We start from the raw sequence: 16087 nt of genomic DNA on the forward strand, positions 1-16087 counted from the left end.
ATTAAAAATGCACTAATTAATTAGAAAATTTTTTAAATACCCATTTTTAAAAAATTTACTTCTATTAATTACTTACTTTATTTATTTATAATTATAAATTATAATGATACTAAAGTTAGCCAACGTCTAATAATTTTTGAATTTTTTTAAAACAATAAATTACAAAAAAAAATATTTTGAAAAATTGCACCTGTAGTGTTTTAAATTTTCTACATGTGCATATTTTTAGTTTTTGTTTTTTTGTAATTAATATGTTGAAATGAAAATTACAAAAATTATAAATTGTTTGCTAACTTCAGGGTCATTTAAAATTTTTTGAAAAAGATATTCAGCGCATGCGTAAATTCAAATATTGAGATAGAGGAGGAATAATTGTGGTAGGGCACAATCACAAACTTTCTATGGGACGACTATAATAATAATAATAATGATAACAAACATGTGTCAGTAGAGGTGTGGTTTTGGCAGAAGTCAGCTGATTACAGAATAATATTTTTTTTAATATTATGGACGATAAAAAAATGGTTTGTGATGCTGTGGAACCTTTTGATAATTCAAATGGTGATGACTCTCAAGACAATGGACAAAATGATGCTGATCAAGGTAATTATTTATTTTTAATTAAATATTCTTTTTTTATTTAATTAAGTAAAATAGAATAACAAATATTCAGTTTTAGGACTCCAGACAATTTCAAAATTTAAAAATTTTTAAAATCAGAATAGTCATAAATTACTTAATTCACTGGATCTGTGTAATTTTACGGCAGACTTAAAGAAATGATAATGATTAAGCCGCGTATTTTTAGTAATGAAAAAATTTCATAGATTAAATGACATGATGTATTTACAAATTCGCATAATTTATTTTAAGGGCATTTTCAGACAGTACCCCCCACTTATTTAAAATATACAATGACTCTTTATTAATTAATTAAAAAAAATTTTAACTTTAATGGAAAAAAGAACTGATTAACCTAGATGTTAATTTTTTACCAGAACTAATTTTATTTTTAAAACGGGGATGTCATATAATGCATGTTGACAGTTTAAAAATTTTTAAATAAAATAATAGTAAACGCTGTAAAAAATCGGGAGTGAATACGGATTTAATTTAAATCCGAATTTACTCTGTCACTCGGAGTTCCCGAGTTTAAAAAAAATCTCTCCACTTATGGAGTGAATAGGGATTTTTTTATGGGCGGAGTGATTTCGGAGTGACGCGGATTTTATTTAAATGTGCATTCACTCCGGTCTGGAGTTTTAATACTTAAATAAATTTATATTTAATAGAAACAGCTGTTAATTAGAAACATAATTATTTCAATAAATAATTCATTAAGATATTAATAATTAAACTTAAAATATTATGTTTTTAATTTATAAAATGTTTTAGTAACTCATTAAATTATAATTTCATATATATAATACATAGTAAAATATTTAATTATTGAATAGCTATAGTGGCATAGTTTTTATGGGAATATTTTATATTTCGGTACAATATGAAATGTTATCTCGTGGTATGATTGATGTAAATCATATGACAGTTCGTGACTCAGTGGAATTATATTTGTAAAAGTTTTATTATCAGCTGCTTATAATTTTTAAAAATCATTTCGCGTGAATATATGGAAAGGGAGCTCGTAATTATTTCCGTACTCAATATAAATGTCAAAATATCAAAGACTTAGACTCACTAGGTATTAGTAATTTTTTTTATAATTAATATTTTTCGAAACTTTCCTTCAGAGTGAAATTCACTCCGGGAATTAAGTAAACGAAAAATCCACTCTGCGTTCACTCCTAAAATTTTTTTACATTGCAAGCTATAATAATTAATTACAAATTAAATCAATATATAATATAACTATTCTACTAATTAAATTTTTGCAATTAATGTCATATCATTGACGTTAGTTTATCAGCAAGTAAAAATACACAAAGCAATGATACTGTTAATTATTTTATAAATTAATTGTTAATGAACTAAAGTACTTATACATACTACATCACAAACTGACTGCCGATAATTTAAATAAAAATATGAAAAAATCACATAAATTAAAAGAGGAAATCTTTATTACAAAATGCAGTTTATTTAGTGCTGATAAAATAAATTTATTGATTAAGTTTTTTTTTCTTTTTAAAATTATTATTGCTAATTCTTAATTTTATTTACAGAGTATGAATTATTAAATGAACAATTAGATCAATTGCACTCGGTACTGGATGATCTTGAGCACAAAACAAATGCAGTACACGCCCAATTTGTTGAATTACTGAAATCAAACAGAGAAACCAGAGAAGAATTGCATCAAGCGTCATTAAAAAATGATGATGATAAAAATAATGAAAAAAATTCGTCATTAAAGTAAAATGTAGCTAACATTCAATTTTAACTTTTAATGCTTTTAATTTTTAAAAATTATTTTAGATGTAAGTAAAGAAATTTATTTTTTAATTTAAAAATACATTGTCATTAGAATTATTGTACAAAGTATGTAAAAAAATGATTAATAGATAATTCAATCACATGTAATTTTTTTAATTAAAATTATTATTTGAAGGCATCAAGCATCAGAGTCTTGAATTCTTCAAAGTTTAGGTCAGTAACGAGGTTGATATTTGGTTTCTTAGTTCCCAAGTGGTCGATGGCTACGAATCCACGTGTTTTCAGGCCCTGGAGTTCAACATCAGCATTGCAGCTGTTGTAGTCCTTTATAACTTCTGGGTTTATAAACGCAGCGGCACAAAATGCGTCACATGGACGATAAACTTTACGTTTTATTTTATTTTTGTATATTCCATCTTCAACTGTGTTTATTAATTTTATTTTTTTATTTTCTTTTAGTTTTCCAAGTTCATTTTCACGCCATTCCTAGAAAAAATTAACTTTTTAAGGACAAATGAATAAGTAGCAAGTAAATTTTTTATCCAAATCTGGTACCAGGTCAATATTCATCAATAAATATATAAAGAGCAGATGAAATATTAATTAGGGACATGCTACCAGATGGATTTTTATCAATAACTATATAAATAAATAAACAACGGATGATAGAGTTAGTACCAGATCATAAATTATCATTAAAATGACAATTAGTAAAAAAAAATTGATAGTTATGACAATGGCAGGACAATTGATGATTCAGACTTAGTTCCAGGTCAATATTTATCAATAAATGTATAACTAGCAGATAAATAATTAATTGGAATCTGTTACCAGATGATTTTTTTTATCAAAAAATGTATAATTAGCAGGATAACTGATGATTAAGATTTGGTACCGCGAAAATTTTTATGACTTTGTGTCAATTAATTTTAAAAAAATCTTACTAGAGAACTAGTCTGATATTATTTTTAGTAGAATAAATTAAAATATATAACTAAAATAAATAATTACAATTGTGATGTTTGACTTAAGACAAGTTTCCCATGGAAAAAGCCACAGTGGTTTAATATTACTTTGTAATAATATATGGGCACTTTCTGGATCAGCATAGAAATTAAATTCAGCTTGCGGTGTCGTATTTCCTAGTCCTTAATAAAGTAAAAAATAATTATTCTTCATTACTGACCACCAATTAAGGGGACCACTAGTGTGACTGCCTGAAAACAACGATTTTTGGGAATTTTTTCAAAGAAAACTACGGCATGGAATGTTTCAATGTTTTAAGGATATATTTGTGGATATATAATGAATGCCAGATAAAATTTTTGGACGAAAAAATTCAAAATTCACCGAGTTATTCACAATCTCCCGCTCAAAAAAAAGTCTCCTCTGCAGTGATAGCGACCTTCGCAGTACCGGAAATCAAAAAACCAAAAAGTTTATTAAACTAGAAGGTATTTTCCGTACCATGACCCTCAGGCTAAAAAAAAAAATTTAATTTAACAAAATGGCGGAGTTTAAAAAAAAAAATTCAAATTTCGCGCGAAAATTTTATGATTTTTAGTCTGGCAAAATTACATTTTTTATTCGATCGGAAAACTGGAGGTTCATGTTACGTAGACACATATATAAAAGAAGCTACAATTCAAATCAAATATATCAGATGATTTGTCTTCGAGTTATAACTGCAGCAATTTTGAAAAATGTATTTTCGAGAATCGATGAGCGGCTGCTCTTTCGTAACTCAAAAAAACTATTCGAGATATGCACTAGAAATTTTAGTATATTATTTTTGAAGGTATAGACTATCGAAGTATGTAAAAAAAAAAAGATTTTCAAAATTTCACACTAGTGGTCTCCCTTAATCTAGTAACTGAATATTTACCCGCCGAATTACCGCCCATGATATAAAAATCTTTAACATTTTTCAAAATATCCGGATATATTTTAATAGCCAGTGCGATGTTTGTCAACGGCGCTAAACACACCACAGATATTTCATTAGGATTATCAGTAATTAATTTATGCAGCGCAATAACAGCGTGATCTTTTTGTAAATAACTGACGTCTATTTCATCTGTAAAAACATCACCGAAACCGTCATGTCCATGATATCGAACTTCAGTTGCTTTAACAGCCAGCGATTCTATTGAAATTAATGAGGAATCTGCTCCTCTGTACACTGGAATCTTAATAAATATCAATTAATAATTAATCATAGTTAAATTTATTTTTAAAATACTTACATCCATCGAATCACAAGCATCTAAAATTCTGAATACATTTTTTACAACATGATCAATGTCAGTATTACCAGCAACGCAAGTTATTGCTTTTAAATCAATCAAATTTTTTTTATGAGCGTTTATCATCAGTATTAGTGATACTGCGTCATCATATCCACCGTCACAATCAACAATTACTTTTTTATTCATCTTTTTTAAAAGTAAAACTGGTTGAAAATTATTTCAATGTTCAGTATAATTAAATATTAAATCAATAGAATTAAATTCTCAATTATTTCTTTTAATTAGAGGGAATTTGGTTGAGATTAAAAAAAATTTTCTTTCATAAAATGATAAGATAAAAAAATATTTTTGATAATTACATTATTTATTCGTTAAATTTAATTATTGCGCAATGTTATAGACGTCATGTGCTGTGTCAGCTGTATTTGTCTCGCCTGTGTCTGCTTCGTGATTAGCTATCTGGATTGATGACAGTTGCGGCAATAGGTTGTCGCCTTACCATCAACTTGAGTATCAGTGCGGGCCGACGTCGATCCTACACCTTGATAGAGCCACACTTGACCTTCAGACACTTGCTACTCAGTACCCTAAGAGTTATTTTATCCTAAAGTTGCAATTTGAAAATTCAAATTATCAAAAATCTACTGCTGGAATTTGATGACAAATTTATGGCAAAAGTTTGAAATAAAAATTTTCGGTTAATTTTTCAAAATTTTTTACAGTATTTTATCTTTATATTGTAGTCAAAAAACAGGTTTACAAAAGTTGAATACTTGCTGTCAAATTGTATGACATTTGGAATTTAATTTGCTTGAAACTTACTGCAGAAATTTGGCGGAAAATTTAAAAGTTAACTTTTGCTAAGCGACCCTGGCTATTAGGGTATTTACGGTCAAGTTTACGTCAGATTTGGTTGTTTTAAGTTTTGATTAGAAAATGAACTACAAGTTGGTGTTAATTTACAGCCGTAAGCTGAAGACAAAACTGAAAAATAGATCTGCAGAAACTTTCCAGAAAGTTGTAAATATGTCTGTACCCAAAACTGTAATCAATTTACCTGTAAAAGTTGCTGAGCAATTTCTAGACAGTAATTTGTAGCCTTTTTCAACCTTTAGTTTGACTTAAAGATTTTTATAAAATATGAATTAATATATGAATTGACGTCATATATATAAATACATATATTGATGTCAAGATTTGACCTGACAAAGGTTCCTTTTAGAAAACAAAGAAACTTAAAACAATTTTTTATTCGAAATATTTCAAAAATAATAAATGGCATTGAATTTTTTCATAATAAAACATAATGCAGCTTGTGATAAATTTTAATATATTTGAAAGATTAAAAAAATGTCTTTTGGTTTTATTCAAAATTATAAAATTTTCGGGAAAAATTTTTTCCAGAAAATTTCATAAAATCTTAAAAAATTATATAAGATCTATTATGATAGTTTACAAGTCCATATTTCAATAAATATACTATTTATTTTTACGTGATCACGTGATTCTTGCTTGGAAAAATTTACGGTTGGATTTTGACGTCAAGTTGACTACAAAAAGTTGGTTTATAATTAGTCAAGGTGAAATTTCTGTTAGTTTGCAATCAAATTTTTTTATCAATGTACAATATAAAATTACACTTTATATCCATAATAATATTCAAAGTTTTATGTCTAATTCTTATAAGTATAAACCACTTTACCAAAAAAAAAAATATCATCAAAAAAATCTGTAAAAAATTACATCAACTACATGTTAAACATTCATCACTTTTTGTCCAGTGTTTTTTTTTTTTAAATAATAAACTACAGATGCTAAAATTTAAAAAAGCAATTAATTATTTTTAAATTTTCATATTTGAAAAGAAACAAAATTTTTGTATTACATTAAATTTGGATTTGTACTTCCATATTTTAAATATTTAAGCCTTAAGTTTTTTTTTCTTTGTAAATTTAACATTTCGTTTATTTTTTTTTTTCAGAGCCAACTTCTTACGTTTTTTCAAAACATTCCACAAATTTTTGTAGCTTCCTAATTCTTTTCTCACCATACACCCCCTCCACGCTGCTTGAATAATTGTCGCCGCACAATTAATTGCTCTCAAATATTCAACTTTTTCAATTTTCTCCGCTCTCTCATTTTCATACTCATCAATAACAACTTTCTGTTCATCGCATAATTTTATTTTTTCTTCTAACATTTCTTTAACATTATTAATTTTTTCTTTTTCTTTATCAATCCCCTGCTGAAGTTCATTTATTTCAATATTGTATCGATTTTCCCAATCCTCCATTTTTTTTTCCATCTCTATAATCTCTGATTGAAAAAAAGTTATCAATTCTCCCGAAATTATTTCATCTGACTTTTCCCTCTTCGTATATTCACTCAATTCATCATTCAAAATTTGTTCTTTTATTTCTAGCAATAATTTTTGCTGCTTTAGTCGAGACTCTTCCCATTTTTCAACAAAGTCTATAATATTTTTCATTCAAACCAAATTTAAATTTTTTACTTCAATGCCACAAAATCCATTAAACATAATTCCAAAATTACTTACCCAATTTCCAACCGCTATTATTAACAATATTTTCAATATCAACACAAGTTCTTTTGATATCAAAAAGAGCAGCTTTAACTTGCGATTGATTATTTATTTTTTCAATATCAATTAATTCACGTAATTGTTTCAATTGCTCAGACCAAATTTCATTATTTATTTCCAAATTGTATTGATCTTCGGATATTTTTACGATTTCATCAATTTCTTTTTTCAAATAATCGTAACTATTTTCCGATTTCAATTCTTTCATTGTTTTTTCTAATACATTATATATATAAGTTCTACAATAAAATTAATAAAAAATTTCAAAGTTTTAGATAATTTCAAATTTGAATTATAATATTTAAAAAAATGGCGCTAGAAAACTTAATGATTATTACGATTAACAATAAAAAATTTACAACACTGATAAAAAAATAATGTTATTTGTACAAATAATATATCCTATCCAAGAAAAGTGATAATAGCAACTTATAGAAGCCATAAAGTCTTAGTAGGAAAGCCATAACCTCAAAAATGAGTCAACATGACCAAAATCACCGATTTCGGCCACATAATCTTAGAAAAAAGTATCAAATTATGAAGTTATACGACGACAACTGCTCAGACGTGTTTAGGACGACCCGCTGCACAAGAAAAATGATAACAGGAACTAATGGAAGCCATAAAGTCTTAGCAGAAGAGCCATAGGTCTCAAAAATGGCCAAAATCACCAATTTCGGTCATGATCCTGAAGTTAGCAGACAATTAACAATTGTTGGATTTTTTTTAGCAAATTAATTACAAAAAAAAAAAAATTCTAAAAATATGCACTTGTAGAGAATTTCTTAAATTATAAGTGCGATTTTTTAAAATATTTTTTTTTCATAATTTATCGTTTATAGAAAAATTCAAAAATTATCAGACCTCGGCTAACTTCAGCATCATAATTCGGCCACATAATTTTTGAAAAAAGTATTGGTAAAAGTGTGGTACTTTGCAGTAAGAAGACGGTATTTTACGGCAACATTGCAGTATTTTACCGTAAAGATACAAAGTTATGGTATTTTACCGTAAAGTGAAGTATTTCACTGTGTTATGGTAAAATTGACACGAATTGTGATAAATTACCGCAAAATGCGGCAAATTCGTAGTCAACCCTTATAAAAGAAGCGATTTAAAACGATATGTAATGTTAAATTTTGATAAGAAGGGTGATTCAAAAATATTCAAAGTATTCAAAAGCATTAAAAAGTATTTAAAATTTTTTTTTTTTTTAATCGTTTTGAATCACTTCTTTTCATAAGGGAAACACAGCATTTTGCGGTAAAATAGGTAATTTACCGAGATTCAAATCCGTTAAGACAACAAAATAATTTTACCTGTCTCTTTGTAATTTTTCAGCGACAAGTTTTTCAAAAATATAGTCATCTTCCAAATCTTTATTATCAAATCCACATTCTCCATATTTAATATCTCCGTAATTCTCTTCCATACTTTTAAAACTTTCATCCCAATCATTTACACTAGCAGGAATCGTATACTTTATTATTTGTAATTTATCAAGCATCCGTTCAATAATATCCGCATAAGCATTGGCAGTTTTATGGTCAAATTTATCAACGATTGGTACATCTAGTGCCATATTACGTACAGGAATATTATCAGAAACTCTCGGATGAACTTCGTTTCCCGAAAACATTCCCAGAGTTCCTAAATTAAAGGTAAGAGTACTCCTTCTTGTGGTCCCGCGTTCTCGATTTTTAGTGATTTCACTACTTTTTGTGATTTCAATTAAAGATTGAATCGATGGCTCTTGAGAGCTAGATAACGATTTCTTTCTTCCTATTGGCGGTATCGATACCGATGATGTGATTCTTTTAGATTTGGAATCGCCGATTTCACCAGCTTTTATTTTGGACAACTGCTCCATACTTTTAGATAAACTCACTGATAATTTTTCCATCGGTTTTTTTTCCGTATTAATTTCATTCTCGAATTCATTTATATCAACAAATTTTTCCCGCAGTTGTTCGTCTGTCGTTGTGAATATTTCCTTAAACGCAATTGAAGATTTACGTTTTTGATCGCTGTAAGATCTAATAGGAATCGTTTCTTCGTCTTCCTCTGACATCCATGTTACTTTTTTTTCCTTTTAACATAATTAATAATTTTTTAAATTACATTACACTGTTACAAATTTTCCATGAAATTAAAAGCAAATTACTCGAAGTTATCGTCGAGTTAAAATCAATCAAAAATATAAAATATATAAATTTACAGTAGACTATCGTCATAATCCTGGTTTAGGGGATGCAGGGGAAATTTTTATTGAAATTTCAGTCTCACTACCGCGCGTTTAGTTTTGTTCTCGACTACTCGTTATAAGACTGTTGTTTAAATGTTTTTGTGTAATTAAATAATTTACAATTTTATTTAATAATAAAAATTTAAATTATAAGTACAAGCAAAAAAAATTTTGAATGCTGTAGTTTTTAAATTTAAATATTTTTAATAAATTTTAATTTGTATGGTAAAATAAAATTGTAGATATTTTAATTACAGGATACAAGTAATTTAAGTTTGCTTAATATTGATAATCAATCAGAAATCTTCGATAGAATAAATAATTATGATGTGTGCGAATAGTTTGAAATTACGAATTATTGACATTGAATCGAACTTCAAACTATTCGGAAATTTACGAATACAGTCAACTACTTATCATAAGCCTGGTCTAGGGGATGCAGGGAAAATTTTTATTGAAATTTCAGTCTCCACTACCGCTGCTTAGTTTTATTCTCGACTACTCGTTATAAGCCTGTGTTTATTTTATATCATTTTAAACGTCATATTTACGTTTTATTACATACGTCAGTGTCCCGATTTATCGAGTGCTTATAGCGCTAAAATAAATACTTATCTTTTTACACAAATAATAATTGTAATGTAAAAAATAATAATGACAACGGTATTAATTACAATAATAATAATAATAATTGTTATTGATCAACATAATGCTCAATAAAACTTTTAAATTGTAACAGAAGCTTTAATTGTAATTAATCATTACAATTATCTCCAATAAATAATATTTAACTTAATATTTATAAAATTATTATCCGCGAAAGATCGATAGTAAATTTTCATAATTAATTTAGATATTTTGTTGCTATTGTTAGTTTATAATTTATGGAATTTTAACGGAGGCTTATAACGGGATGTCTGCTACGAAACTCAAAAAAGTGGTTAAGTAGGGGCTGTTTGGACTCAGCCCCTGCTGATTGGGGTAGAGGCTTATTACGGGTAGTCGACTGTATTTATGTCATAAAAATTAAAATCACGATGTATTTTATTTTATTTCATTAAAATAATTGATTTTTTTTTTCACTATCCACAAGTCAATTAATTAAAAAAAATATTAATTTTAAAGCTGATAGTTATTTTAAAAACTATCATTTTAATTGAATTTTTTTTTTGTGTCTAATTCGTTTTTAAATATGAGAAATTTCGTAGCACGACTGAACTCGCAGTGTTCAAAAACTAATTGAGGTTTTAAAAAAGAAAAAAATTAGTACTGTATTTTAAAAAACGTTTGCATTAAAATCCAACTTAATATCTTAATTAATCACATTAATTTCTTTCAATACTGTGAACAAGTCGATATTCAGATAAAATTAATAAATTTTATTAAATTTCAATGACAATTATCCTTGAAAATATGAAAAATTTTAATAGTGTCCTTATATATTTATTGTAAGATAAAGGTACTGTTTTTTTCACTTTAGTGAAAGTTTTGGACACCAAAAATTTGAATAAAATAATTTGTAAAAAATGCAATGACGTAATTAATTTTTAAAATGTGTACAAAGATACTTTTATCGCACTGTTACAATGGAAATTTTATTTTATACTTCTTCATTAATTAAAATAAAGTATTAAGTGTCCAAAAAAGGAGAAATGGCCAAAAACAAATGGCACTTCTACCCTAATAAATTATTTTATTATTGCTTACATCTTGTTCCATCTTATTATTTTTATGTATTTCACACCTGATACTTAGTAATAAATTACCATCCGTAATTATTCAAAATATTTCTCGTGAAATTTTATTTTTTATATGATCTCAGTTCATATCCATTTTTCAAAAACAAATAATTTTTTTTTATGGTTATATATATTTTTTATATAAATACCTATGGTTGTCTATTGTTTTAAGGGCGTTCTGAAACGATGTTTGCGAATTTTAAATATACCCGATAATGTTAAATTCTGTTCAAATTTTACAAGTTAATTAAAAAAAAAAATCAAAGCACTAGGCAGATAAAATTTTCTTAGGATTGAATCCTCTAGTATCAAGTTTATGTAAAGTTTTTATTGTTGTTAGTTTTTCAACTTCCCGTCAAGAAAGTTAAAAATTTTCGAAAAAAGGGAAGTTATAGGTTTCGGTACAATTTTCGAAAATCGAATTTCTAACAGATCGTGATGTTTTGAGGTTCCTAGGAAGTTCACATAGAGGAATTCCTAGAACTTTAAAGTACGATGGGCTCAGGCATGGCCTAATTTTGTAAAACCCTGGGCCAAGCTTGTAAGCCAATCTTGTCCAAACAAATAAATTCAATTAAAAAAATAAAAAAAAATGCAATGTATTATTATTAACCTAATAGAGTTTATGATCATTAAAGTTTAAATATTTAAGTGAGGTAACTGATGTTGAAAATTCTGCTGGACTCTGGGTGCGAACTGCCGTCCTTTTGATTGCTGGATTTGAACAGGAGCTTCTGGACGAACCTGCTAATGTTTAGATGATTTATTTATATCATCTACTTATTCATTCTTCTACAACCATTCGGTTTTATGAAATATAAAGAGCAATGTAATCAATATTTTTGATTAAGAAAAAAAAATTCCAATTTCGTATTATTTTTATTATAATTACATAATTTTTTTAATTAAAACTTATTCAATTTAATTGATTATTTATCAAGTACCCAGTTTAATTGCTCTACCACCATTATTAAGAATAACATTTATTATAAACATGAATGCGATTTATTTCTTAATTAAATCTTGGTCCAATCCTAGGCCAAGTTCGGGCTCTGTCATGAAACTCTGACAGCTCTTACATGAACAATAGGTTTCCTCGGAAACCAAAGAGGGAAAAAAATCCGAAATAAATATTAGTGGCAACGTGAATTTTGTAAATCTATAACACAACCATAATACACAATAACATACCGGAAATGTAACACAAAAACTCAAACTCATGCCTTTCATAAAAAATCGTAATGGACATTCCCATCCACATGTCTTTATGAAATCCTCTTCGGGCATGAGGTAATATAGGTACAAAATAAAAAATGATAGAATAGCCATGATTATTTGATTTATGCTGGAACAAAAAAAATATTGAAAGAATGTACATATAATCTGAGTTATTATCGTCGTAAGAAAAATTTGCAAGTACACTTACCCGAATAGAGAGAAAATTTTACATCTATATTTTCAGTCTATATCGAGAAATGGATGATATGGTGCTGAATTCCAAGTAAAAGATGCAACAACACCTATCATCGCTCCATTATTGAAATAAGCTTTTTCATAACTTAATGCCTGCTGGGAATCCCAAAATATCTGACCTCCTACCACCAAATCTTTGGTAAATTAAAAAGAAAATAATTATATATATATATATATATATATATATATATATATATATATATATATATAGGAGAAGGGGGAGAGGCAAAAGGGGCTAAGGTAGGTAAAACGGAGTACCCCCAAAATTTTATAAAAAAAAAAATTTTAAAATTTAAATGGTTTGGAAACATTCCATAATCACTTATGTAAACATTATTGAACGTTATTTTTGATTTTTTCTGTTAAACTTTTTCAAAAATTAATTGTCAGTTGAAAAATATTAATAACTTTTGTTTTATGATAAAAACTGTTAAAAATTTTTTTGTCTTCTATTGTTTCTAATAATCATGTAAAATATAATTTTTCTTCATGTAAATTACTTACAAAAAAATTTAACTTAATCAAATTCATCCAGAATTTTTTTTTTTTTTACCTTTTCTCGGGGGAACCTCATTTTGCCCAAAAAAGTCGCATATTCGATTTGATTCGATTCGAATAATATTCGCACACCCCTAAGATATATCAGACTGATTTTAAAAAATCGACAATTTCCTTTTTTTTTTTTTTTTCAAATTTCGCATTGAAATATCTTCAGGGTACCGAAAAAGACGCCTGTGGAAACCACAGCTTTTAATTTCGATATTTAGAGGCTGCGCATCATAGATTATAGAGGCATAGATCATAGATAGACAAGGGAAAATTTTTTTTTTTTAAATTTCTAGCTCACAAACCAATCGACGGATTTTTATGTGTTATAAATATTTTTGAAGGAAATGTAATGGAAACTTTTTTGTAGACCATTTTATTTCCTACAAATTATCTCTGATAAAATTTTTGAAAACTCCGCATTGTTTTCTAGTTACTTTCATTTTAAATTAAATATTCAAAATAAAATTTTCAAAATTAGTAAATTCGATATGCGAATATATGATATACCTATATACATATACATATATACATACACCAAATAAGATATATGCTAAAATATAACAAAGAAAATATATGGTGCCATGTATAATGTAAATTATATACTACGATATATTTTATTTCATACAAAAATTATATATTTTTTGAATATAAAAGGGAATATATATCAATACAATATATTATAAGGTAATTTAAAATGTAAATGTAGCTTAATATAAAAAAAATATAATTTACATGTATGGAATACATATATTTACTACTGTATATAATTTTATGTTAAATCGGCGAAAATTTCTATATGATTTTTTATAATCTAAAATATAATATATCATATATTTTTTTGTTGCAAATATATATGATTTTATATATTTTAACCATATATTGTTTTTCATACGGGTGAATAACTTACCCTAGTAGTTACGCCAATAACTATTTCATTAAAGGTTTTTTAGTAATTACAATAATTTTAAATGTTAATGTATAGTTAATAATCAAACAATTTAAACGAGTCTTGGCTACACAAAAACTTGTAATAATGATAATCGAAAAAAAATTTTCATGCATAATCGTAATCGATATTGTGAACTTACATAAACCTGAGAATAAAGAGGAAACCGAAAAAATATCGTCTAAATCAAAAAACTCTTCCTCCGTGAGCTTACATATGTTTTCTTCACCACTTTCTTCAATCTCTATGATCTCAGTTGACTTAATCATGATTCGTAAATCAATGAAACAAAAAACTTATTAAATTAAAAAATTTTCTTACTTCGTAAAAAGCGCTGTCGTGCACTTTTCGATGGCTTAACTAAGACTAACATTATACCGGCTACACATATGTTACTAGTTCATTCATAGGTCACAGACATTGCATAGAATATAGACTTTTTTGGATACAAAATGAATCAATCCCAACTATAATTACTCCAGAGCCCTTTTCAAAGTTGGGGGCCTTAATATAAGAGGGCAAAAAAACTTTGTATTAATACCCGAGTAATAAATAGTTTTGGTTATCGGTCTAGGCTAGCCCGGGTTGAAAATAAACCTTGATTTTGACTTAATTTACTATGATTTACTATGATTTACTTATTTACTATTAATTTACTACGTCGAAATTTAGAGCCGTGTTCATAAAAGAAACTTGACTTTTTTTTTTGTAGATATAAAATACAAAAAGTTTTCGCCTAGGTTTAGACTTACCTGAATGACTTAGTCACGATTTAAGACGAAAAAGTCAAAAGCAAGTCGAAATTAACTTGAATTAGACTTATTCGACTAAAATTTTAAGACATAAAAGTCGAAACTAAAGTGAAATGATTTTTATATATTAAGGTGATTAAATAAATTTTTTTTGACTTGATTCAGCAAGTCAAGAGTAAGGTAAATAACTATCGTTCTCGAAGTAAAGACAAATAAGTTCAAACTGAGAAGGAAGAAGTTCAAAAAGTTGAAAAAAATCTAATTTAACTCGGAAAAGTCGAGATATTATCGAAAGATCGTAGACAAAACAATAACCTCAAAAGAAAATAAGTTAAAGCAAGCCTGAATAAAGTGTTATTTTCGATCTACCATATATATTGAAGAATCAAATTATTTTAAATATAATATAATACAATATGAAATAATGAAGATTTTTCAAATCATTTCAAATTAAATTTTTTTATAAAAAAACATTTGAAAGTTCTTCTATAATTGTATAAATAAACTCAACTGTTCGTACATCACACGCAAAGTTAATAAATGTATTTTGCCATCTAGCGGATACTACGATCCTTAATTTAAAAAATACGAATATTTTTTTTTCTCTCAGTATACGAAACAAAAATTACGGCTAAACCTGATTAAAAATATTAATTGAAAACAATTGGAAAAAGTTTTAATTTAAGTTAAGTTTTATTTATTATTCATTGAAAAAAATTAAAAAGTATTCAAAATTATTATTTATAAAACAACCAGCTTATAAATTTTATTTGTTCATGAAAAAAAATAAAAAGTATTGAAAACAACGAATGAATGTCAATAATTTTTTATCCGCTGTGTGACCGGATGTAAAATATTAATTATCCACTGAAAATGATTCAAGGACATTCAAAATCGCAAATGAAATTCAATCATTTTTTATTCAAGAAGTAACCAGAAATTAAGTTTTATTTATTCATAGAAAACAATTAGGAAAAATTCAAAATCATTAATTTTTTTCAATTATTTTCAAATTCCACAATAGATCCAAATTCATAAACTATTTATCTATTCAAATTTATTGAACGCAATTAAATATTTGTATTTTAAAAAATTTTTTTTTACACATAAAAAGGTTTGAAATCTTCACATTATTTAT

General features: G+C 26.6%; 3 protein-coding genes and 1 long non-coding RNA gene across 5 annotated transcripts; 1 reads left to right on the top strand and 3 right to left on the bottom strand.

Annotated features, from left to right (window-relative positions):
- The first annotated feature begins 438 nt into the window (after window positions 1-438).
- Window positions 439-2661, top strand: LOC103573593 (bublin coiled-coil protein). 2 transcript variants are annotated; one of them, XR_008404183.1, is made up of 3 exons: window positions 439-603; window positions 2184-2438; window positions 2570-2661. XR_008404183.1 is itself a non-coding variant. In XM_008552740.3 (2 exons), exons 1-2 carry the CDS (start codon window positions 507-509, stop codon window positions 2375-2377), a joined length of 291 nt encoding a protein of 96 aa, XP_008550962.1. In that variant the 5' UTR covers window positions 439-506; the 3' UTR covers window positions 2378-2539. The 2 variants fall into 2 exon arrangements, 1 of the variants encoding a protein (XP_008550962.1); XM_008552740.3 differs by lacking the exon at window positions 2570-2661 and having other exon boundaries at window positions 2184-2539.
- On the bottom strand, window positions 2438-5331 carry LOC103573592 (pyrimidine-specific ribonucleoside hydrolase RihA). The gene is made up of 4 exons (XM_008552739.2): window positions 4641-5331; window positions 4280-4583; window positions 3406-3542; window positions 2438-2880 (listed from the first exon to the last, which is right to left on the bottom strand). The coding sequence occupies exons 1-4, from the start codon at window positions 4827-4829 to the stop codon at window positions 2560-2562; spliced, it is 951 nt and encodes a 316-aa protein (XP_008550961.1). The 5' UTR covers window positions 4830-5331; the 3' UTR covers window positions 2438-2559.
- On the bottom strand, window positions 5179-11209 carry LOC103573645 (uncharacterized). The gene is made up of 5 exons (XM_053741725.1): window positions 11198-11209; window positions 8680-9334; window positions 7201-7461; window positions 6628-7115; window positions 5179-5247 (listed from the first exon to the last, which is right to left on the bottom strand). The coding sequence occupies exons 1-5, from the start codon at window positions 11207-11209 to the stop codon at window positions 5179-5181; spliced, it is 1485 nt and encodes a 494-aa protein (XP_053597700.1).
- A 984-nt stretch (window positions 11210-12193) lies between these two features.
- On the bottom strand, window positions 12194-14511 carry LOC106694207 (uncharacterized). The gene is made up of 3 exons (XR_001345403.1): window positions 14340-14511; window positions 12656-12836; window positions 12194-12574 (listed from the first exon to the last, which is right to left on the bottom strand). It is a non-coding gene; the product is annotated as an uncharacterized LOC106694207 (long non-coding RNA).
- Window positions 14512-16087: the final 1576 nt, after the last annotated feature.

Source organism: Microplitis demolitor, chromosome 9, assembly GCF_026212275.2.
Source record: "Microplitis demolitor isolate Queensland-Clemson2020A chromosome 9, iyMicDemo2.1a, whole genome shotgun sequence".
NCBI classification, from domain to species: Eukaryota; Metazoa; Arthropoda; class Insecta; order Hymenoptera; family Braconidae; genus Microplitis; species Microplitis demolitor.